The 22,537-nt window shown below is 54.5% G+C and overlaps 9 protein-coding genes across 9 annotated transcripts; 3 read left to right on the top strand and 6 right to left on the bottom strand.

The window, feature by feature from the left end:
• Positions 1-624: 624 nt before the first annotated feature.
• BDP81DRAFT_433688 (uncharacterized protein) lies at positions 625-1,448 on the bottom strand. The gene has a single exon (XM_060590882.1). The coding sequence runs from the start codon at positions 1,234-1,236 to the stop codon at positions 1,045-1,047; it is 192 nt and encodes a 63-aa protein (XP_060442714.1). The 5' UTR covers positions 1,237-1,448; the 3' UTR covers positions 625-1,044.
• On the top strand, positions 1,063-3,099 carry BDP81DRAFT_65701 (fungal-specific transcription factor domain-containing protein). The gene is made up of 3 exons (XM_060596116.1): positions 1,063-1,794; positions 1,865-2,309; positions 2,373-3,099. The coding sequence occupies exons 1-3, from the start codon at positions 1,314-1,316 to the stop codon at positions 3,079-3,081; spliced, it is 1,635 nt and encodes a 544-aa protein (XP_060442713.1). The 5' UTR covers positions 1,063-1,313; the 3' UTR covers positions 3,082-3,099.
• Positions 3,100-3,116: 17 nt separating this feature from the next.
• Positions 3,117-4,532, bottom strand: BDP81DRAFT_396802 (regulator of chromosome condensation 1/beta-lactamase-inhibitor protein II; the record flags this gene model as incomplete). Its single annotated transcript, XM_060588238.1, has 3 exons — positions 3,117-3,334; positions 3,389-3,995; positions 4,050-4,532. 3 exons carry the CDS (start codon positions 4,530-4,532, stop codon positions 3,117-3,119), a joined length of 1,308 nt encoding a protein of 435 aa, XP_060442712.1.
• A 1,176-nt stretch (positions 4,533-5,708) lies between these two features.
• BDP81DRAFT_396801 (uncharacterized protein) lies at positions 5,709-6,159 on the top strand (the record flags this gene model as incomplete). The annotated part of the gene is made up of 2 exons (XM_060588237.1): positions 5,709-5,973; positions 6,053-6,159. The coding sequence occupies 2 exons, from the start codon at positions 5,709-5,711 to the stop codon at positions 6,157-6,159; spliced, it is 372 nt and encodes a 123-aa protein (XP_060442711.1).
• Positions 6,160-6,690: 531 nt separating this feature from the next.
• Positions 6,691-9,159, bottom strand: BDP81DRAFT_396800 (glycosyl hydrolase family 3 N terminal domain-containing protein; the record flags this gene model as incomplete). The annotated part of the gene is made up of 2 exons (XM_060588236.1): positions 6,691-8,571; positions 8,626-9,159. The coding sequence occupies 2 exons, from the start codon at positions 9,157-9,159 to the stop codon at positions 6,691-6,693; spliced, it is 2,415 nt and encodes an 804-aa protein (XP_060442710.1).
• Positions 9,160-10,451: 1,292 nt separating this feature from the next.
• On the bottom strand, positions 10,452-13,767 carry BDP81DRAFT_65721 (uncharacterized protein). The gene is made up of 2 exons (XM_060596117.1): positions 13,657-13,767; positions 10,452-13,499 (listed from the first exon to the last, which is right to left on the bottom strand). Exon 2 carries the CDS (start codon positions 13,470-13,472, stop codon positions 10,665-10,667), a length of 2,808 nt encoding a protein of 935 aa, XP_060442709.1. The 5' UTR covers positions 13,473-13,499; positions 13,657-13,767; the 3' UTR covers positions 10,452-10,664.
• BDP81DRAFT_433681 (uncharacterized protein) lies at positions 13,479-14,255 on the bottom strand. The gene has a single exon (XM_060590881.1). It carries the CDS (start codon positions 13,922-13,924, stop codon positions 13,703-13,705), a length of 222 nt encoding a protein of 73 aa, XP_060442708.1. The 5' UTR covers positions 13,925-14,255; the 3' UTR covers positions 13,479-13,702.
• Positions 14,256-16,003: 1,748 nt separating this feature from the next.
• BDP81DRAFT_65673 (uncharacterized protein) lies at positions 16,004-16,684 on the top strand. The gene has a single exon (XM_060596115.1). The coding sequence runs from the start codon at positions 16,084-16,086 to the stop codon at positions 16,561-16,563; it is 480 nt and encodes a 159-aa protein (XP_060442707.1). The 5' UTR covers positions 16,004-16,083; the 3' UTR covers positions 16,564-16,684.
• Positions 16,685-20,262: 3,578 nt separating this feature from the next.
• On the bottom strand, positions 20,263-21,268 carry BDP81DRAFT_65667 (uncharacterized protein). The gene has a single exon (XM_060596114.1). The coding sequence runs from the start codon at positions 21,074-21,076 to the stop codon at positions 20,378-20,380; it is 699 nt and encodes a 232-aa protein (XP_060442706.1). The 5' UTR covers positions 21,077-21,268; the 3' UTR covers positions 20,263-20,377.
• Positions 21,269-22,537: the final 1,269 nt, after the last annotated feature.

Raw genomic sequence — 22,537 nt, 5'->3', positions numbered from 1 at the left:
GCTAACTAATACTGGTTGAGTCAGCTCGAGAGACGAAACTTACGCAGTTGAGACGGAATATGGATCGAGAGGGTATTTGCCTGCCGGGGCTTGGCTCAGGGTCCTCGATCGCTTAGTTTGCCTCTGTTTGGTATGCGACCTGCAATTCTGCTGCTTGGTGACGACCGACATGACGCCCTTGGGATGATGACACAATAATTCAAGGTGTGAAGGGGCTGGAGTGCTGGACATGGCGAAGATGCGAAGTTCTCTCCAAAGTGAGGTGCGTTTGACACATCCTTTCTTCTGGTTGGTTCTTTGTTGCGACATGGAACGACAATTTGTGGGGTTCTTCAGACGCAGCAGACCATATTGGGTCTAGCGTATCTGTCAAGAACTGGTGACTCAGCAAAAGCTAAAACCATTCGACAAACCAAGCGTCGAATTTCCCGTCCGTGCCCCTCGTCTTCGAGAAGAAAATGTGGAGACGGAAGATGCACGACTTGTGGCTTGGCTTCCTGATTCAGCCTAGTGTCCCATCTTATCGGTTCTTATCGGACGGCATCTGTGTGCCGGTGACTTCGGCCACCGAATCGAAGCTTCACGATTCCCGTCACCTCAACTTCCAGCACCAGCGACAGCGTCACCGCCATAACATTTCCAATCGCATTTTCTACTATCTACAGGGCCGGATTACTGGAGTCTCGGAATCTCCATCCTCCGCATGAAACTGTCACTCAACGTCACCCACCTTATCTGCCAACCCTCCTAATCTTCGCCCAATCTGATCTTGCCTCCCCCTCCAAACTGGCGCAAACAAGCCCTCTCTGACGCTCATCTGTCATTCTGCGGCCTACCATCCATCCCCGCGTCTACAACAGGACCCCTCCGATTACCAATCTTGGATCTGCTTGTCATGCATGTCTTGACGCTTCTTTTCTCCTTTGAGGCAGTATCTGCGTCAACCGAACCACTACCCGGTCACAACCACCGCTTCCCATAGAAACCACCATCAAAATCCTCTCACGAGCCGCCTCGACAACCGCGCAACGCCCATTGAGTAAATCAAGCTTTGTCTGACCCTGTCCGTTTTACGTTATCGTTACCACAAAGACAGCTTACTTCCGTTTCTGGACTCGAGCTTGCGCCTTTGGACCCTTGGGGAGACGCCGGGAACCTTACCCACCACCGCCCGCCGAGACTCGAGATTACCTCACTCCAGAGTCTAGAGTCTGGATACCGCGCACACGCCCGCATCGCCGGCCGCCCACTCTCGCACTCGCGCTGACGCGCACCTTGAGAGCCGCACCTGCGGTTACCTGCAACCAGCTGCAATGTCCCGCATCGAGATGCTCAACGCACCGACGAAGCCATGTCACAACTGTCGCCGCCGCCGCCTCCGCTGTGACCGCTCCTATCCCCACTGCCACAAGTGTACAGTCGGCGGGCAGGAATGTCTTGGCTACGGGAAGCTCTTCCGCTGGACAGAGGGCGTCGCCAGCCGCGGCAAGCTCGCCGGCAAGACCTCCATCACCTTCTCGGCCGATACCACCACCAGCATGATCCCGATGTCGCGGACTTCCACCCTCGAGCGCAAGCCCTCAGCCTCAACCTCTTCTTCCCCCGCTTCTCCCGCTTCGGGCCTCCAGCCCCAGGACCCTCCGGCCTCTGCCGAATCTGCCGAAAATGACTCCACCGCGCTCGTCGTCTCTGCCGTCCGGCCCGCCGGCACCGAAACCCAGTCGGCACCCTGGACCCTCGTCGATCCTCTCTTTCAGGGCGTGGAGCATCACTACCGCCACTACCTCTCCTACTGTAATATTCACACCTCCTGATCCAATCTCTCGGGAAGACGCTAGAACGGCTAACTCGGTCGCTTCCGCAGTCACCACCCGCGTCTGTAGGGATCTCGTCTCCTGGGACCTCCCAGACAGGAATCCCTTCCGCTCCCTGATCCCGTTGACAAAAGCACACCCCTTGCTGCAGCACATCATCGTCGCCGCCTCCGCAGCCCACATGTCTAATCTGTCCCGCGCCCTGTCTTCAGATCCAGAGTCCGATCTAAACGCCCGGCAAGCCTTAACCGATGCCCTGGTTGCCAAGCACAAGGCCTTGCGCCTGCTCTCCTCAGCCCTACAGGACATTGGCGGCGTCGGCGGGGACGTGGTACTAGCTTCCGTACTCTTCTTCGTCAACGTGGAGTTGATTGAGAGCGGACACGGCGGTTGGAAGCCCCATCTCGAAGGCGCGGGCCGAATCATGACCTTGTTGAACCCCGCCTCCACCGCAGATGTCGCCCTACGGGATTATGTCATGTCAGATTGCTTCATGTGAGTTGATGTGTCTGATAATGGGTAATGGAAATCCTCTAAGCTAACACTATTCACCCTAAGCTACTATATCTTGGCTTCCGCCTTCAACCAGGAGACGCCTACTGCCAAGTCGTACTACCAAGCCTCTCAGGCCTCTGCCGTTCTCGGAAGAGCTGCTGCCAACAGCTATCTCTGCTGTCCACCTGATGTTTTGCAGATCCTCTTGGCGGCATCACAGCTGTCGAACCAGCCCACGGATGACCTCGAGTCTGCGGCATCCATAGCCCAAGCCGCGGCGCATCTGCTCGAGCAGGCCCTGTCCTTCGATACCCACGACTGGGCGTATGAGCCGCGTACCATTTCCTACTTTAAACACATTCCGGTCGAAAGCCGAATCCATGCCGGTTCCGCCCACAGGCTTGCTGCGTGCTTGTACATCCTACACGCCCTCCCGTCCGCTTCGATCCTGGTACCCGTCGACCGCGATGAGCTAGACAGCCAGATGTTCTACCACCTCTCATGTATCCACGACGAAGACCCCAATTTCAAGGCGACGTGTTTGCCGACGTTCATTGCTGGTGCTGGGACCACTGATCCGGAAAGACGAAAATGGATTCTCGATCGGCTGAAGAGACTCATGATTGCGACCCCTTGGGGCTTCATCATGACCGCCATGGATACTTTGCAGACGATTTGGAACCTCGAGGAGTCTGTGGACCCAGACACGCAGACGGAACGCACCTGGGTTCAGAAGCTCAGGGCTTCGAACCTCAATTTCCTTATTGTGTGAAGGGGCACAAGAAGAGGAAATGGACTTTTTGAAGCTCAACGCAAGCGCGGCCCTGCTGAGATACCGAACTGGCCGCCCGCATCGACGAACGTAAGAGCACCACTGCGACGCATCTCGGTCGGTTCCTTTACAGTGTCCGTGGTCGCAAGTCCGGTGTTATAACTGGCTGAGAAGCCCCAGGCAAACACGTCGCCATGTCGGGAAACTGTGAAGCAGTTGTCGATTCCAGCCGCCACGCAGTCGGCAATTGGTGCTAAGAGGGGCTGGTAAGTTTTGGGGCTTAGGCTCAAAGCTGAGAGAAACATACCAGGAACGACGGTCGGTACGTTCAGTACTCTTGGCCTCCCTCTCGCGACGAAGATGATGTTCTCGTGGGGTACGGCGTTCAGATCGATGCCCATTTGACCGTCATCGCACCGGCCCCAAACCAAGACTTTCCCTTCGTCGGTACAAGCAATGGAATGGTGAAGACCGCAGGCGATGTGGTGGATCGAGTACCCCTCGAGGCTCTTGACGATTGTCGGCGATATGATGGTCGTAAAGCCAGTGTCCTCCCGTGTCGGGACACCGCACTGGCCAAAGTTATTCAGCCCAAAGGCCCAGACTTTTCCGCGGACGTCAATGGCGAAGCTATGATGTGACCCCGCAAAGATCTTGGCCATCTGGTGTCTGGGCAGACCTACGCGCTGGGGGATGAGGCTCTCAAAGCGACGGCGGGCGAGGAGGCGTCTTCCTAGTTCGTTTTGTTCGCCGGAGCCCCAGGCAAAGACGTCGCCGTCGTGGGTGAGAGCGAGGACGTGGTTGGCGCCGCCGGCTAGTTCCACGATATCATTCAGGCCGGGAATAGGCACAGGGTGACGCTCAGTGGTTTGAGGCGGCTTGTTGTATAGGAAGCCAAAGTTGCCGTCTCCTCCCTGAGAGTCGTTAGCGGGGATACGTAGGGAGGGAAGAGAAGATGATGGGCTTACAGCAAAACTACCCCAGCCGTACACAATGCCTTCGGAAGTGAGAGCGAAGCATGCGCTATTGGTCGTCGCGACCTGGACGATGTCGAGGTCATATTCGAAACGCACCAGCCCAGGTGTACTCTCGAACGGATCCAGCAAGTCTTGCGGACCCTCCTCTGGTGCATCTGGGGGCTTTACTCGACCCAGCGCCCCGTCGTCGTTGACACCCCACGTCAGCACCTCGCCGTCGTTGGTTAATGCAGCGCAATGCATGCCCCCGGCGGAGATCTGGACAATGTCATAGCCCTGGAGAAGCTTTTGCGCGCGAGGTTTTGGGGCGCCGGTGATGCGGGGGCCGAGGCCTAATTCGCTATTTTCACCGCTTCCCCAGACATTGATGTCGAGGATTTGTGTAGGTCTCTCGGGGCGTCGGTGTTCGTTGTTGTGTGCTTGGTGTCGGTTGTTGGCTGCACGAGCATTCTGTGTGACTGTCGTTGACGGCATTGGTGTTTTCGAAAGCTGCTTTGGTGGCGTTGAACCAGCTTCAAGACTGCCTTGTGACTCGAGAGACGAAGATGTCGCTATCTAAGACAGCAGACTTTTCAGATATAATCCAGTCCTTCTTCACTCTTGATACTAATAGCAAGCAAAACAATGTTCCGCGAAAGATATTCATCGCCAACTCTTGGGCGAAGTTGGACCTCTTCTTGTATGGCAATCCAGAGTCAAGACGCTTGGACCATCTCAAGCAGGAGGTCACTCGGCTTACCTCATCCCGCTTAGTCACAAGGCATTCTGGGCCATCAAGGCGCAGCTGGTGCCTGGTGGTGCCTGGAGCCATTGACCAATCATGTCTGAAGCCTTCAGTTGTTGTGCAGGCAGAGGATGAATCCTTTGCGAATGGAGTGATGGATTAGTCAGTTGGAACGACACGACAGTATACATGTATTGATAAGCGTGAGTTCAATGGCGAATTTATTTGGACGTCGATGGAGTTGTGTGATTGAGGCTGGAGGGGAGGGAGATTGTCCTGTTACCTCAGTCCTTGACGCTTCCTCTCAAGAAAGCACATCGTGTTTTACGGTGAAGCAGTCTGGCAAGATAGAGGTCTGCCTTACTTCGTACTGAAGAAGACAATCGATCGATCAACTTCTCTCATGATCCTGGGACAGTTGGCAGGACAGATCCGAGTATTTCACCCTCTTGTCTAGAGAATCTCTTCTTCCAGAACCGCAAAAATCGGTCTCGGTCACTACCGAAAACCTATTCTCTGCGAGAATCGTCACTGTCAAACAGTGCCATCCTTGTTGGGAAGCGGATTGCCCATTGACTGGATGAACGGGAGGGCCGGCCGGTGGAGCCTTTCTCCCTTTTGCATGACCGAAAATAAACACTAAAAATACGAGCTTCCAGCGAACCTTTTTCTGTAGATCAATGGAGGCTTAGAGGGGACCAAGACCGCTAAGTTTCCCCGATCCCCGTAGAAATCGTATATTAATTTAGGAAAAGAGTTCCACAACAACAATAACAACCCCAGTATGTCGGTGGAAGTGACCTTACCGCATGAATTGACTTAAATATTTGAGAACGCCCTCACCTTCAACGCCCTGCCGACCTCTTTGCAACTCCTACCCAAGTCTAACAACAAGCATCCACGTACCAACATCACCAAAAAAAAAAATGCAGCTCACAACCCTTACCGCCGCCCTCGCAGCCCTCGCCGCCACCGCGACCGCGACACCAATCATGGGCACCATCAAAATGTTCTACGACGCCGCCTCTGATTGCACGGGGGACCCGCTGCAGATGGAGACGGGAACGCTGCGGGGCCAGGCCATGGCGATTTCGCCCGATGACGTGGGACAGTGTAACCGGATTCCGGTTGGGATTGATAATTCTACGTATAAGAAGTTTTCGGCGAGTGGGCTTACGCCTGTTTTTAGCTGTGAGTATTTGTTGTGTGTTTCTGGGGGAGGCAAAGATGGAGTGGTGAATGAGTGGTTTTGCTGACGTGGTGGGAATAGTTGAGTTGTATACGGATGCCGAGTGTCAGAATCTGGCGACGAATGTGTCGAATGTTTGCGTGCCTGATGTTCATTCTTACATTGGACGTCGCTTGGATGGAAACTGAGAGTTGGGCATCGCGAAGCATATGATGAGGTCAAACTCGACAGTATTTGGGGACGAGTTCCCGCCTCGAGTCCGGGTCCGTTGCCGCGAGGAGGCATCTAGACACCGATGAGAGTGTTCTTGAAAGGCGCAGGATGATTTCCACGATGTTGAAGGTTGAGACGTCTTTTGACCATTGGTTGGCCTGCTTCGGGGCAGAGTGGTGTGTCATCTTACCACCTAATCAACAACGCAATAGACTCTTTGAGGAATAAGAACAGATGTTCCATCCATTTTCATCGACTAGGTCTCGATTATTCATATAATTGGATCTCGGTATTCTCACAGTTGCTGTAAGCAGCCGAGGGATGAGCCTTCCGCTTTTCTTCGAGGTTTCTGACGGCGAAGAACAATACGCGAGTAGAATCAAAGATTGTCAGGTCGATCATGGCGACAAAGGGATTTATTCCTACTTTAACCTCAGAGCCTTCCAGCCTGCCTTTCAATGTACGTCTTCTGGTGCCTCCTCATCACCAGACGTAATCGAGCACCTCTAAGGCCTTGGCTGTGGAAACTTCTCAACCACCACAGCTGGACCACCCACGTGAAACTCGTGCACCGCTTTCTTATCCAGATCCACAAACACTTCATACGACCCAGGATGCAGCACTCTGTTCCCCAGTTCATCGACCCGTACCAGACGTTCCACAGTGACGACGACCTCTTTCACCGCCGCCTGGCCGGGTTGGATACTTCTAAAGCGGGTGTACCCCGCCAGAGTCTTGAGCGGCCTAGGTTCGGGACCGGCATCCGATCTGAGGAACAGCAGTGCCACGTAGTCCGAAGCAACTTTCCCCGTGTTGGAGACCGTCACGGCAACAGTCAGCATTGACCTCTCCAGGGTCTTTTGCCATGATGGGACGCTAGACGCGTCCTCGCTGTCTTCTAGAGGTGTAAGCTCTTCAGTTGAGGTAATAGCAGGCTCCTGAAGCGCTCTGAGCTTGACGTCAAAGGTCGTATAGTGCAAGCCGAAGCCGTACGGCACGGGCGTCTCGCCGAGATACCACATATACGTCCGCCCGAGGCCCGAGTTACCCGGTACCGGTCGGAGATTCATATCCGTCGACGGGACCGCTTCGTTGTAGATCGCCGGGTACTGCGTGACGGATAACCTCCCAGACGGCGCCTCGCGCCCAAAGAGTAAGTCGAAGATGGCCTTGCCTCCGGACTGGCCTGGGTACCCGCCCCATAGGATCGCGCTGATGGACTCGCTAGCCAGGGGCTCTGTGTCGTCTACCTGCCCGCCGCCAAATTGCAGTACGATGACCGGCTTACCGACCTCGGCGAGAGCGCGTAGAAGCTCAAGCTGAGGTTCAGGCCAGGCCAGCGTCTTGCGGTCGAGTGTTTCAGCTTCTAGGGTATTGTCGACGCCGCCCGCGAAGATGACCACGTCGGCCTCCTTGGCTGAGTTGAGTGCATCGGAAAGTGAGTCATCCGAGGCACTGATCTTGGAGCCAAGGGCATACGTGAAGTCGAGTCCGAGATCTTCAGCAGCCTGGTACGGGGAGATCAAGTACGGCGCCGGACCATAGTAATTACCCTGCATCTGCGTCGTAGCTTTAGCCCAAGGCCCAACGAGCGCAAACTTCCTGCCCGAATCCGCGGACAGGGGCAGGATCCCGTCATTCTTGAGGAGCACCGAGCCCTCGACGACCGCCCTGTACGCGAGCTCCCGCGCCTCATTTGTGTCGACGTCCCGCCAGAGCAGCGATCGCAACGGCTGCTCGCGGGCAGAGTCGAACTGGCCGACGGAGATGAGCGCCGTGTACATCCTCGTCAGCGAGCGATCGACCTCCTCCTCCGAAACGAGGGACTGGTTCCACGCTAGCTGTAGGGCTTCGGAGCCGGGAAAGGCGTTGCATTCCAGATCGGTGCCGGCTTTCATTGACCACGCGGCGGCGCGTCCGAGGTCCGGCGCGTAGTGGTGGTACGAGACCATGAGGGCGACGCAGTCGCAGTCCGTGGAGACGTATTGACCCTCGCCGTCCCATCGCCAGTGCTGCCGGAGGATATCCTCCAGCAGGTACGCATTGGCGCATAGTGGGGTGCCGTTGATGCCGTTGTAGCTGCACATGAAGGAGCCTACGTTCTTCTCGACGGCGCATGTCTTGAAGGGCGGGAGGTAGTACTCGGAGAGGTCCTGGGTCGTGATGATTGCGTTGAAGCCGGCGCGGTCGACGCCGTTGTAGTGCTCAAAGTCGTTTGCTGCGTAGTGCTTGCATGTCGCGATGAGGTTTTTGCTGGATGGGTCGGAGGATCCTTCGAGGCCTGTGAGCATTGCCGCGACGTAGTGTTGGAGGTGGAAGGGGTCCTCGCCGGGTGTCTCTTGGCCGCGTCCCCAGCGGGGGTCTTTAAAGGCGTTGATGTTTGGAGACTAGGACTCTGTCAACATCTGATCTGAATGGCATGACTTTTAGTCTTCACTCACGTAGAGGTCAAGTCCGGATCTGCCATCATTGCTAAACGCCCTCGCCTCCTTGCTCACCACGGCTCCGATAGCCTCCACCAGCTCATCATCAAAAGCCGAGCCAATGACAATCGGCTGCGGAAACGACGTCGCGTAGCTGAAGTTGCCGCTCTCTGCAAATTTTGTGCCCGGCGACGACGCGACGCCGTGGAGGCCCTCGGACCACCACTCATACGGCGGGATCCCGAGTCGCGGAACGCCGGGCGCCTCGTTGACGAGGTTATCCAGCTTCTCCCATATCGTGAGCTCAGCTACCAGCGCCTTGGCGCGTTGATTCGCGGAGAGGGTCTCGTCGCACACGTTGATGGAACAGAGGGGGTCCCGGGTGCAATCCGGGAAGTTGCTTGTGCCGGCTCGGGGGTCCGACGCGGGCAGTGGGGCGAGACAGGTCCGGGATGTAAGTGGTTTCTGCTGGTCTGATGGACCCAACCCGGCTGCCAGAACCAGGGTGGTCCCGGGTAGAAGGAGAAGATGATTTCTGATGAGTGTATACATCTTATGAGCTACACATGGTGTTTACATGAGAGAAGAATGAGGTTCGGGCTCCCTTGCAGATCTGGTCGTTCCTATCTCTACCCCGCGTCGGATGCGGGGCATACCGCTCTGACCGTATCATATCATCCCCTTGTAGAGTTCATCCTGCTTTATCTAAACTCATTGGATATGTCTATCGTGAATTCAATCCCTTCGCGAAGTTATGTTGAATTACAGTGCGAAGGACAATGAGGACGATGAATCAAAGGAGCCGGATTGCTGGGGCGTTGTACACGAGGGCCACGGTCATGTGGACGTGGGTATATTCATCCGGTTCAATACAATATACCACGACAGAATACCTTCATATACCCCTCCAAGCCCGTTCCTGTCACCGGGCGCACAGCAGGCGCCATCCTAGGTCGGTTAGTCAGGTCAAACTGGTTGGGTGGTGGAGTGGTAGTGGTTCAAGGTCAACATTCAATTACGCCCACAGCCTACTCGAAGACAGGCTACGAGTTCGAGTTCGATTCCCAGCATGAGCACTAGAGATGTAGCCCCCGCCGGGGGGTGAACTCTTTTTAATATCTAATCAAGGTTGAGCTTGTACCGACCCTCACTGATGTATGTGCCTTTAATTTAAATTGATTCGATCAAATCTCGTATTGGCATGTGTTTTTTTGCGTGATGTTGACGTACTACAAGCCGAGTATCCCTCCATCGATGCTTTTGAAGTATTGCCGTAACTGATAAATAGATAAGCTCATCAGCAAGGCCATTGTTACGTAGGTGACGCCATTAGAGCGCTCGTCAAGGGGATGTCAAGTACGCAAGGGTGGTGCTGCTAGAAGGTATGATGTTGGCTATGGGATAAGAAAAGGCAGACGACTAGGAGGTTGAGGTTATCTCGTTATCGAATGACTTACGTGCTATGTTTTCGCCTGATGGTCCATCTCATCATCGACTTTGATTTGGCTCTCAACACTTTGCTGTATTCTCCTCAGCTAGCGACCTTCTTCTCAAAGGCCTTCGCCTCCCTAAGTACTTGTTTGATGCTCTCATTACGCCGCTCCTCCCTCCCATCCAAGAGCACCGTGTAATAGTATTACATTCAATAGAGAATGGTTTCGACTGGGCGTGATGCAGGGTAGCCCCTATCTCGAGGGTCAAAAAAGAACAGATAAATCAGAAAAGATAAAAAAATGCAAATGGCTCATGCAAAGAATGCCCCCGGCCTCCCGCTTCATTCCAGTTCCCGAATCACAATTATCCCATCCCGCCAGTCCCTTGGGGCCCCAATAACACCTCGCCTCTTGTTATATCCGTTAAGAGAATCTTTTGTACAGCAAGTGGATCTTGTTATTGACAAAGAGAAAAGAAAAGTGACGTTGTTCATGTGCAAGGGGTATCATGAAGAAGATTTGTCGGAAATCGTTCCCACACGACGAGAGAGAGAGAGAGAGAGAGACAAAGAAGACTTTCTGTTGTTCCGAGGAGAAAAAAACTTCTCCAACCTGTAAAACAGTTCAACCGTCATCACCCCACCAGCCGGCTTCGACTCCCGCGTTGCCGACGGCACTGAGCCGGACAGCCTTCTTCTTCGACAGTCCTTGATGAGGAAGACCCAGGGTACCCTCGGGCGACACGGGCGAATCCGGCCTCGGGATCCCAAACATGGGCTCGACGTCGCTATCGCTCTCGGCAATCTCGGTAGTAGGCGCCCTCTTCGTGCTCGCGCTCCGGCTCCCGACGTTGTAGTCGTCGTCATCGCCGCCGCCCCTCGGTCTCAGCGGCGAGAACTCGTGCCGGACCCTCTCGCCCGTCATCAGCATCCGTCCCCGGCTCTTGCTGCTCATGCTGCCCATGGTGAAGCGGTGGTGGTCGCGGTTTCGAAACATGGACATGCCGCTCGTGAACTCCTCGTCTTCCTCGCTGACGTTGTCAAAGTCCATAAAGTCGCTCAGGTCCGGGCTCGGCTCCGCAAAGTCCATCGAGTTGACGTTGCCTACCGGCCTGTCTAGGTAGAGGAGAATCCGCTCCTGCTTGGAGGATTCGCTCGGTTGTTGTGTCGTCGTCTCCTGAACCGGTCTCGTCTTCCGCAGGCTACCCATCCTCGAGGATGCTCCGGAGACCGGCTGCGAGGAGGGCGCGGGGAAGTCCAGGTGGCGGGAGTTGCTGCGATTATGACTCCGGCCTCTGACCAACGACGCCGGGCGACTTTCAGAGGCGCGCGATCCGGCCTTGATGGTGCTGTTCGAGGTTGCTGATGTCTGGTGGCGGAGGGTCTGCGGCGGTTCGGGCCATTCCATCTCGGTGATGGTGCCTTGCGAAGAGTTGCGCTGGTGGAAAGAGGAAGAACTTCTCGACTCGCCTTCGTATTCGGCCAGGATCGACTCGCGCATGCGCGCCCGCTTCATTCGGAGAGCTGCGAGCAGCATCTCTTCCTGTCGGGTGACGGCCATGAAGCGGGAGTCTGCGGTGTTGTTGGTGTCCGCGGCGGCGCCACCGCCGGAACTCATAAAAGACTCCACTGATGTCGGGCTCATGGGCGGGGTTGGCTGGTCGACCGAATGGACAGAGGAAGACTTTGTGGATAGCATGCGCTGGGGCGGGTTGCTCATCATACGATTTGGGATTGCATGTGATTCTTGCGGGGGAAGCACGGCAATCACGCGCGCCTCCTGAACGCCGTAGCTCGAGCGGCTTTGTCGGTTGTTGCTCAGAGAGTTATTCAAGGAGTTGGTCACGGAGTCAGTTGTTGATGTTGACATGGTCGAGTACTGTGACGACCGATTCGAGGCAGCCGGTGGAGGCCGATATGTAGTTGAAGGTAGAGAGCTCATCCGCGAGTTGACACTGACTGGTTTGCTCGGCGGCGATTTGCTAGGAATGGTGAGATATGTGTTGGTCGGGGCAAAGCTGGCATGCTTGACAGACTTCCTTGAGCCTTGTCCCAATGACGGGGCATCTCGCGAATGCGTCGACCTCAGCGAAGAGGGAGCCAAGCTGCCTGCATCACTACTGCGGGAACCCCCGGTGAATTTCGAGACGGAGTCGGGGAAGAAGTCGTCTTCCGAGTCTGACGACAGCGACAGCACACTCTTTTCCATCAAGTCAGAACCGTTTAGACTCTGGCTTGTTCGTTTGGAGGCCTTTGACGTCTTGGTATAGCGGCTTGAGACGCTTGATGCGCAGTCGCGATCGGGCTGCATCTGCTGATGGCCGGTTGATGTGGAAGAAGATTCTGGCAATGGCCCGAATTGAGGCTGGTATGTTGACGTCGTTCCCTCGTGTCTCAGGGGAGGCCTCGAAAAGTTCTTCCTTTGATGGTCCGTGGTCGACGGTGATCTCAGTGGCGTATGAGCGACACTGTTCAGAGAATGAGTTGATGCAGCAGCCAAAGGACCGTCGTGTCCCAGGACTTGGTCGAATGACATTTGCTCGTAATGCTCATACAGGTTGGGCAATGTGCTCATATCGTTGGCGCCCCTGCGGCTGCTGGAACCTGTTCTTGGGCGGCTTCCCGTCGAGTTGAGGCCGTCATACGTACTCTTTCTAGTAAGTTTCCTTTCGATTCTTTGCTGCATCGGCGGTTGTGTGCTTTTGGGCGAGGCAAGCGAGGGTGATCGGTTGGTGTATTCGTGCCCGTGTACGGAGCTCGCTCGCTGAGGGTCGGATTTGCCCTTTAAGCTGTTGTGCCTGGCCCGAGACAACAAGGGCCCAAGATCTAGTCGGCTTGGCCTCTTTTTGGCTTTCAGGTTCAACGGTGCCGGGACATTGGTGGATGACTGGCCTTCGATATCGAGGACGGCGTTGGCTTTCTGCGGTAGGCCCTTGGCCATGGCGGAGGAGGATGTCTGCTGCGATATCGACAGAGGCATCTTTGTCTTGTCGTACCACGACGTGATGGTCGAGTTTGAGCCACGTCGGGCGAGACTCGATGTCTCGGTAGTAAACTCTCGCTGGCCGCCTTCTGTGCTCAGTTGCGCGAATCGATTCGTCAAGAAAGCCGGCACGATTTCGGACTCCTGCTCCCATTGCGCGTTCGCGTTGTTCCTATTATTGCGATTATTCCCTGCGTAGCTGCCCTCCTCTTCATGGCGCATCACTCCTCGGCTTCTCTCGCTCGCGTTATAAGTCGCCGTGCTTTCGGATACGCATACGCTGATGCCAGAGTTGGAGGCGGAATCCCATTGTCGCGGAGCGTCGATGTTGATCTCGGCGGTCCCCAGAATCTTTTGCGCTTTCGACATGGGCCCCGATACAATCGGACCAAATGGCGGTTTCTGTTTCCTCCCGGGGACGGGGAATGTGAATCTAGAGGTTCGCCCCATCTCGACGAACCGGCGCGGCGGCGACCTCTGTCCTTCTGATCAGCCCAGATCTTTTCTATCTTGTAAAAGCCTTTCCCCGCCAAGAGCTGCAAAGAGCTTTTTGAAGTAGAAAAGCTGCCGTGGGTTTGGCCAGGCGGATTTTCATATGACAGAGCTTCGTGGTTGGGAAGTGGAGGGAACTAACTACCTTGTCAAAGCAGGTTGACAACCCGCGCTATCGATGCATGCGGTTATGGTGAGCCAGACAGGACGACGATTCTCCATGCGATGTTGGTATTGTTTCTCAATGTTTCCTTTCCTCCCAATGGCAAGTTGCTGCTGTGGTTCTTGTTGGTTTCCTTCGTTCGTGGTTCGTTGTAGTAAAATGGTTTGGTTGCACAGCTGAACAGATTCCTCCCGAGCGATCCTCCCACTCCGACAGCGACACAAAGAAATGAGACGATGGCCGTCATACGAAGGCACCCAGGACGAAGGGGGGGGGGGTAATAAGCCAAACTTCTGCTTGCGTCTCCACCGGCACAATTTCCAGATCGGTCCGGGCCAGACGGGCTCTCTCGGCTTTCTAACTATTTCTTCGAATGGGCTACTCCTCCACGTGTCGAACATGAGACCTTTGAGGCGGTAAAGAGTACAGACTCGAAAAAAGCAGATTCAGGGCCCTCCCTCTTCCTCAGAAAGTGTGTGTTGGAAAGGGAACAGCGATTATGATATTGGGGGACAAAAGGGAAATGGAACTTGGAAATTTTACCCAGCACCACCAGGCAAGGCACTTTGACGTGTGACGGCCTCTTGGATGGCCACCTGAACCTTACATACCGCACCCTCTTACCCTTTACTCTAAGTCATCCACCTTTTTCGCCTCGATCCATCTCCCCTCCTTGGCTGGGGACTGCCTGACTTGTAGGTGATTAGGGTGGGAAGCCGTCCAGATTCTGCATGGATGGTGGCGGTCCACCGCACGCAATCCTTGCAAGCCACACGAGACGGTGGGAATGTAAAAGAGCACGTCGGACAGACCGCGAACGCCAAAATCGTCTCTCCTCCAAGGCTCCAAGTACCTCCTCGTGCTGGCCTCCAATGACCGGCCCTCGGCCTGGCACTTTCTTGGTCCCCTCCCGCGCTGCACAACGACACCCGGGGCTAAGGCAGAGGGGTTGTCGGCCGGCAGAAACACACCCCTGAACCATGATTTCGATATTGCAAAGGAGAAAATGCCTATAGCTATACGTACACACAAATAGTCAACTACGGACTGGATCCTAAGGATTCACCAGTGGCAGTGGTTGCAACCCTCAGCCATGGACCAAGGGGATCCAGCTGGCAGAGAGAGGGAACGGAAACAGGACGGACAAGACGCGGGAAGCACGGGGCATCTGCTCGATAGAACAAACGGATGGATGACGAGAGCGTGAAGACGACACCGATGACACTCGCAATCACCGCCCAATATTCTTTTAATCAATTTGACAGCGGAGGTCGAGCAGGGGCTTGAATGGCAGTGGATGCGCGAAACCGCGACCCCCCCCCCCCCTCCCCGAGTCTTCTGCCCCCCAGTCGCCAACCGAGGGACTCCTCGTGAATGCCTTCCCAGGTTTCCAATGAATGATCTCTGCAGGGCATCGCCGGGGCCCCTGAAAAAGTGTGGAGGAGTCTTTGCCCATTACGGGCGGTGGGCATACTTCCCACAGTCTCATCGGGGATGATCAGCGACGCCATTCAGCAGAAAAATCCTGGGCCTCAAGGCTCAACAGCCATTATTCCATAAACCCATAGTCATCGACGTCCGAAAGGTCAATGAGCGCTTTGGGCCTCTCTGCCTAACCGTGGACCGTACGCCGCATTCAATTTACAAAGTTCAGCTCCGGATCGCAAATCTGCATACACCGGTCATCGTAGTAACGGCACTTGTTGGCAATAGCTTCAGTAGCGATTCGTGTCCCGATCACCCGTCACCCCCTTTTAGCCTTGTTGCCTCTCCACAGGAAGCACTTCGTGCGCCTGCGGGTATGGGTATCACAGAATCAATACTCAGAACCCAGGAGTCGCAGAGCGACACCGCCTCTGGCCGTTATGAGAGCCAGTATCCGATGGATCGCGGGTGGTCTTGATCATCCGCTTCTGTCCTGGTCTTGTCTCAGAATTCCCCAGTATGCGGATGACCTATCACTATTAGGCCTTCTCAAAGCAGCAGGACCGGACGTATAGTGGGCGACATGTCTCTTGAAACGGCCTGGTGCGGGACAGCCAACATCGAGAGGCCCACCGTTTAGGAGGCTGCTGATAGTTGAGCTGACAGGACGATGGATCATGGCACAGTTGGCAACAACGCAGCATAGAGGCAAGCTCATTGTGCCATGCAAACGCCTTTCTCTGCCCAGAGGCTACGGGGTCCGGCTGGCGTCGTTCCGCACCATGGCACCACCCGCCGCCAGCTTATGCTTTGCCAACTCAGAATCTCAGCTCGCTGGCTGCTTCGGTTCGCGAGTATCAGTGTCACTTCACGATCCCGCCGTTTCCGAACCCAGCAGATAGACGGGCGGCCCATCCATATGCGGTGGTCGAAAGGAACGCCCCCTGACTGAACTTGGCCCCATGTTCCGGGCCTTACGAAATGCTCCACGTATTCTGGAATGTCTTTTTTTTCTTTTCTTTTCGCAGAGAGGGGCGGGCTAGACCACTGCGACTGTGGACTACTTACGTGCCCACCGCCCACTTTCAGAAGTCGTTGTTCAAGCTGGCGTGCTGCTGCTGCTCTGCCACTCGACATGGCCTGGGGATGGGGACGGCGTGGCTGAGATGCTTGCAAAAAAAGGAGTCAATGTTATTAATGAGCAAGCACTGCTTGCTTGAGCCTAGTACGTTCGCAACGGAGACAACAACGCGGCCAATGCCAACATTTCCCACCAGGACAAAAAGGCAACGTGGAAGAGATCGAGCGTTTCCAACGTCTGTTCTCATCAGACTCTGCAGGCGACAAAAGCAAGCAAGCAATCTAAGACCGACTCAGTCGATGCTGCGACTTTATTTTGCGACGCATGAGATGCAGCAGAGAGAGAGCTTCACTGCTACTTTCCTGACTCGTATCGACTGACCACTTGGAGATGACACTGTTTGGGGTAGAATGAGAGGGACATTGAGGACGTTGAGAGCACAAAACCAAAAGAAAAAACACGAGAAGCAGTTCTTAGTCTGTCCTGCGGGAAGTTGGAACGAAGGATTTGCTTTTTGCGGCGGCGAGCGAGAGCACCGGTTTCGTCCAGACTTGTAAGCGTTCCCATGTAGGCTGGTCCATATCGTCGGGTCCCTTCGCGAACGAGCCCCCTTTTTTTGGGATGAGGGACGAACTTCATCGGGCTAGGCGCCGCTCTCGACAGGTCCATCACTTGCCTTGGGACGGACACGGACATCACGGCAGTAAGGCCCACGACTCACAGACCCTCTCTCGTCGACGACGACGTCGCAGACTCACAGACAGACACGGGAGGTTATCTTTCCATCCATCTTCGTCAAGGCCCTGGAGTGGTCTGCGAAAAGACGCGAGGCGTGGAAATCATGACTTCACAACTTCACAAGAGTATGACTAGGAGACCGGGGTCGTTACAACTTACTCAATCCTACGGATACTTCCAGGCACAACAACGGGCAAACAACATCTCCAGCAGGTACCAAAGCCCGTTGCCCAGAACGGATAGATCATCGACGAACCGGTGCCGCTCCAACACAAGCCTCAAGGCAGTAACAGCTTGGCTTCACCCACTCCAACGAGGTCTACGACTATGTACGAGAGGTTCCCGTAGAACAGAGTGGGATTGACCTTGTGCCGACATGTTCACGGTAACACCGCGGCGCTACACGCAAGCGGCAAAGTCAAACTCCACTTCCGAAGCCTGCCATTCCATGTTCAATGATGTATCCGGTCGAAACTTGGCGTCCGTGTACACGTCCATCACGAGCTGCACAGCGAGGGCAACCCAGGTTCGCTTCCACTTGGACAGGCCACAAGGAACCTTTGACAAACGTATCCTATTTGCCCAGAAACAAATTTGGACGCGCAGACATGTGTGTCGTGGACTCGCGTCCGACTTTCCGAGTACAATGTTTGAATTGAAGCCAAAGCGCCTCAGCCGTCAAACGTATTCGCACTACGAAGACATACCTACATCCTAGGGGACCCGTGGGGACGTGCAACAGCACCGTCCGGTTTCCAGTCCAATAGTTCACAGCTGTCAAATTGTGCGTCTACTGCGTATGGATAGTGTACAAACAAAGGGGGCAACGATCCGATGCCAGAGACGGGAGCCCGTGGTTCATGCGCCTGTCACCCGCAAACACAGAGCAAACTTGACATTCTATCTTTCGTACGATTACGGATACAGATCAGATCCCACTTAAGGATTTCCAATGGTGTCTTGGTGAATTTGGTCTCATGGGCTGAAGACCAGGGGGAATACGTTGACCACATCTCGCTTGAGTCGATTGCCCATCATCGGTGAGATTAACGATCGAAAGGGGACCGCGGTCAGAGACCGGGATGAGTTGACCACATGATTAAAGACCGGCCCTGTCAATAGCAGTATCGCCAGTTGCCGTATCCACCAAGCACGCCAGGCAAAGCAAAGCCAAGCCAAGCCAAGCCAAGCTCAGGTTTGACAGGCAAACAGGGTCCGCTCTGACAGAGTGAGCTGAGGTATCCTCTCTCGCCTGTGGTGACCGAGGGGTCGAGGACGCCCTGATGCTGGACCGGATCGGACTCGAGCCCCCCAAACGCTTATCGTCGCTGTCGAGACTAAACATCGGATGAGTTGGCGCCGAAGCTGTCGCTTATTACCGTGTCACCACTACAATGCACCAGTTGAAGTTGTCAACACAGGTACAGACGAGTAAGTCGACTGGAGTTCGACGGTTACAACTTCAAAAGCCCAAGCGATGACCATCCCACCGGTTCCCCAAGATAGATCCTATGGTACGGATGCAGTGACAGTCGGGGTTCTTCCTTCAGGCCTGTCCCGCCTGAATCGGGTGAACCCTTGATCGATAGATTGGCGTCTATCGCCTGAGCCTGAACATGGCACGCATGGCATCTGGCGCCGCAATGTCTCACAAGACGAGGTTCGAAGACGGTACACGGCACGCTGCTGCTGCGAGGTCTAATTCAACTCGCTGATCCGGATCAGCGACCATACAAGGCCCTTGACAGCAGAGGGCAAACAGAATCGAAGCAAGCACCCTCTCGGGGACCTCTCGGGGAAGATCTATGGCACATCCGCAAGAACACCTTCCACACGAGCAAACGCCATGATGGGACACACAGACACGGCTCGTCACTGATCGCTCTAGCAAACTTGCAGAGTTTGCGGAGCAGAGTTCGGACCGGGCTGCCACTTCGACTCGGGTTGACTCGCTCAACACCACCACCACATCATCCTTCGGACGAAAGCTCCTGTTAAACTTGGAAGTAGTTGGAGCTTTGGCCCGTCGTTGCAGCACGGATGCTCTCGCATCCATATTGGGATTGCAACATCGCCCTGCACTTTAATCCAAGCAAAGCAGCAAGCTGGCTGCGCTAGCAAACCACCCCTCACGGTTCACACCCCCTCGAGCGTCGCAACGATTTTTCAGAATAGGAATGTCGACGATCCATCGCATCCAAGATCCCAGCCCCGCTGCAGAGTAAGGCTAACCAAGATCTGCTGTGGATGAGGCGGTTGCCATCAGCCCCATCCCATCCCATCCCGTCCCATCCCATCGTGACTTTGCGTGCCACCGTGCCTACGAGGTTGTTTCGTCACCCTGCTTCTCTCGTCTGTTTTTTTCCTACTATCTATGCTACAACGTCTCCGTAACCGTCCACATTCGGCATGAGAAGTGGACTCACGGCCAGAGCTTGCCAGCTTGGAATGTCGAAGCTCCGGAACCAAGCGGCCAGGGGGCCTCGGCCTTTTCAGGCGACGCGGAGGCCATCATTGTTTTGTCATTTTCAAAGGGCAAATTTTGATATGCGCTGCTTCAAGCCTATGAGGACAATAGAGCATTGCAACTATTCGGCAGGCCTTGTCCATCTTCATTGGACGCTACCTCTGTATTTTGCCCGTAATACCTAGCTGCGTGGGTGTAGATCAGACATATCTCGCCGCGAAATCGACATGCTTTAGGCATAAAGGGCCAACGCCCTCTTCTCTGACAGTCCCGCCCCGATGCTAGATGGTGATCCTGCCCCCCTCCCCTTGACAAAAGGTGCATGTGCCCATTTTTGCCAGAGGAATTAGAAAAGCAAAGAAGGTTGAGATAACCGCCCCTTGTGCCTTTGAGGCCCCCAAAAGCTCAAACCCTTACCGGGTTGATCATCGGAGCTCGGTTCACCAGTTGCGCAAGCCGCTTGTTGACCGCATTTCTTGTTCGAATTCCTTCCCTGCTCCGTTGACCCCTTCGCGAAGCCGGAGACGGGAACCCTGATGTGACAGCAACTCTTCCTGGCCCTGACTGCCAGACGGCCTTGATCTGCCAGAACCAGCCCGCTTCGCTCATCATGAACCCTGACGCGGCCGCCTCCGTCGGTCGATGTTCCGTACAACACGGTAACGAGGGCCAAAACTCCACTGACAAAGGCCTGGGTAAGAGAGTCCGAGTCGGGCATGCCCCCTCCCCCTTCCCGCGGCCCATTGCCAAACATGTTCATTGCTGCCCGTCCCCGGTTTCTTCGGCCGCGTTGTCGAAGTTTCGCAAACCCTAACACGGCAAATCCCCCAAAGTTGAACGGGCCGGCGCCCGCTAAACCTCACAGTCCCATCATGCAGAGCTGACATCTCGAAACAGGCTAACAGCTGAGAAGAAGGGCGCCAGCCTACGGTGCTGTGCCGCGCGAAGGCGGCAGGCAAACTGCATCACGGGTGTTCGGTAAGCTCCAGTCAGCTTGGTGAGGTCAGCGAGGTGCAGAAGCCGACCTTGCCAAGGGCTACAGCCCGCCTGTTTGTATGTATCCGTTGAAAGATACGCCATGATCCATCGCCTCCTTCGGCTCCCCTGCCACAAGACCACGCTCGTGGATTCGGCCGCGAGAGATCTCGCCGATGCTGATACGACGTCGCCCGCTTTCCGACACGACCCCGCCCCCCCTCGCCCTTCACCTTCGCCCCCGGGCTTTCACTCAACCTCGAGGAAAGCCAAGAGCCAGAGAAGGCGAGTCGAGAGGCAAGGCCCGCATGACCACCCGGCCTTTCTTGTCCACTCGCTTGCATCTTGCGAGATCGCGCCTGCAACAACTCTGAGCGTCGTGCTGGAGAGGGACCCGCCGCCGGTGTTCCAGTTGGCGGGGTAGAGAACATCGTGATGAAAAAAAATTTAATGTCTTCGCGGGGTAACGCTGGCCGTGCGAGGGGCAATTTTCGACTGCCGATGTTGAGGATGTTTCTCCTTGTTCCCCTTCCTTTCTTCTTTTGATCTGGAGGATCGGTGTTTGTCCGGCTAGGTTGGATATGCGGTTTGCATCTTGTACCACGCAAGGTCATGCTCGTGTATCTTGTTGGCAGGCATCGTGTCAGAAGGGACATGCATGTCTGTCTCCAACATCTTGGTCTGCTGCACGTGCTGCTATCCTTTTCCCTCATTCTTCGGTCTTCTTATATCCTTTGTAAGTCTAGAGTCCCTACGTCACCGGTCAAAGTGTATCTGTGACAGTGTCTCGTTGCCTTATGTTGAAGTGAATGAGTTTGGCTTCTTAGCCTTGGTAATATTGAGTTACTTGTAGCTCTTACAGTAAAAGTACGGCTGTATATCAGCAGAAGAAGTCTTTCGGCAGCTTGGTCGTGAGCTCAATCAAAGATTTAGCGAAATCTCCATGCATATGTTTCCGCAGAGTGTCCATTGCCCCAAGCATCAATCACATCTGTCAGACATGTTCGCTCGCGAAAGGATGTGTCCATCTCATGAAGGAGTTCATGGATGGCACACATGTACTGGCCGGTTGAGTCCTTATGCTGTCAGTAGGACCATAAGCGTGCTTATGCTATAGCTTTGAGATTGCGATGTACGCGAGATACCTAGGTGGCAGCTCCATTTCGTGGGTACTGGCATGTGTTCATCCAATGCACTTGCTTGAGAAAATGAAGTCTATCTTAGAGGAAATGCCCCGAATACGAGGGCCCATGTATGGTTATGTTTGAATTTGACAAGGCCAAGTTGGAACCTTACTATTAGCACAGTAAGAGCTGCCTGGGTATTGCCATGAGCAGCTTCATGCTCCTCGCGTGTTGAGCTACACGGATATCTATATACCATTCATGTTGTAAATAATCTAAGTATTTATTTAGAGATATCTAAAGTACGCTCTCAAAATGTGATGCCTTTAGGCCCGCTACCCTGTTCCACTATCAAGATGGACACTGATAACTACTCAACCGCATCATTGCATTACACTTTGTCATCCTCCAAGTTGGTTCACGTTTCTAGTCAGCTTTCTTCTAAGTCCTGGCATGAGCATAGACCCGTCGATCCGCTGCAAATTCTTGCTCGATAAGTCGGTGCTGCCCGCTGGCACTGAAACGAAGATGTGTATTACAGTCGGACTGCTACGCATAGCATGTTCAACACGTTGACGGTCTCATTTCGAGGTGAATTGCCCCCATTTGAGCTATTCAGAAAAGCACTTCATTGATATTCCTACGGCGAAACAAGGTGACGCGAGCCCAGATAACTCATGCCTTAATAAATCCCGGTTTCTATCATCTGCCAGTGCTATAAAACTATTCCGCTCATAATGTTGCGAGCACCGAGCAATGACATGTTACAGCGTAAGTGAGAGCTCTGATGGCATCATGGCAGTGATGAACCTCTTCTCAAAGCAATCGATTCATCTCGATGGACCATGAAATGAGAAATAAGTGTGAGGTAGAACCTCTCATTTTTCTAGGCCCTAAGTTTTCTAGCTACACCTAAGTTCCTAATTAGGAATAAGTCAGGGACGGTCTGAACACGCCGAGCCTTTTGTATTCCTTTTTTTTTTCTTTTTACAAAAAAGAAAAAAGAAGAAAAGAAGAAAAGAGCTCACCACCGACCGGTGTGGCTATATC

The sequence above is a fragment of the Colletotrichum phormii genome (genome assembly GCF_030913505.1).
Source record: "Colletotrichum phormii strain CBS 102054 chromosome Unknown BDP81scaffold_16, whole genome shotgun sequence".
Taxonomy (NCBI): Eukaryota; Fungi; Ascomycota; class Sordariomycetes; order Glomerellales; family Glomerellaceae; genus Colletotrichum; species Colletotrichum phormii.
Note: the sequence above shows the minus strand (reverse complement) of the source record. Positions and strands in the feature narration are given on the sequence as shown.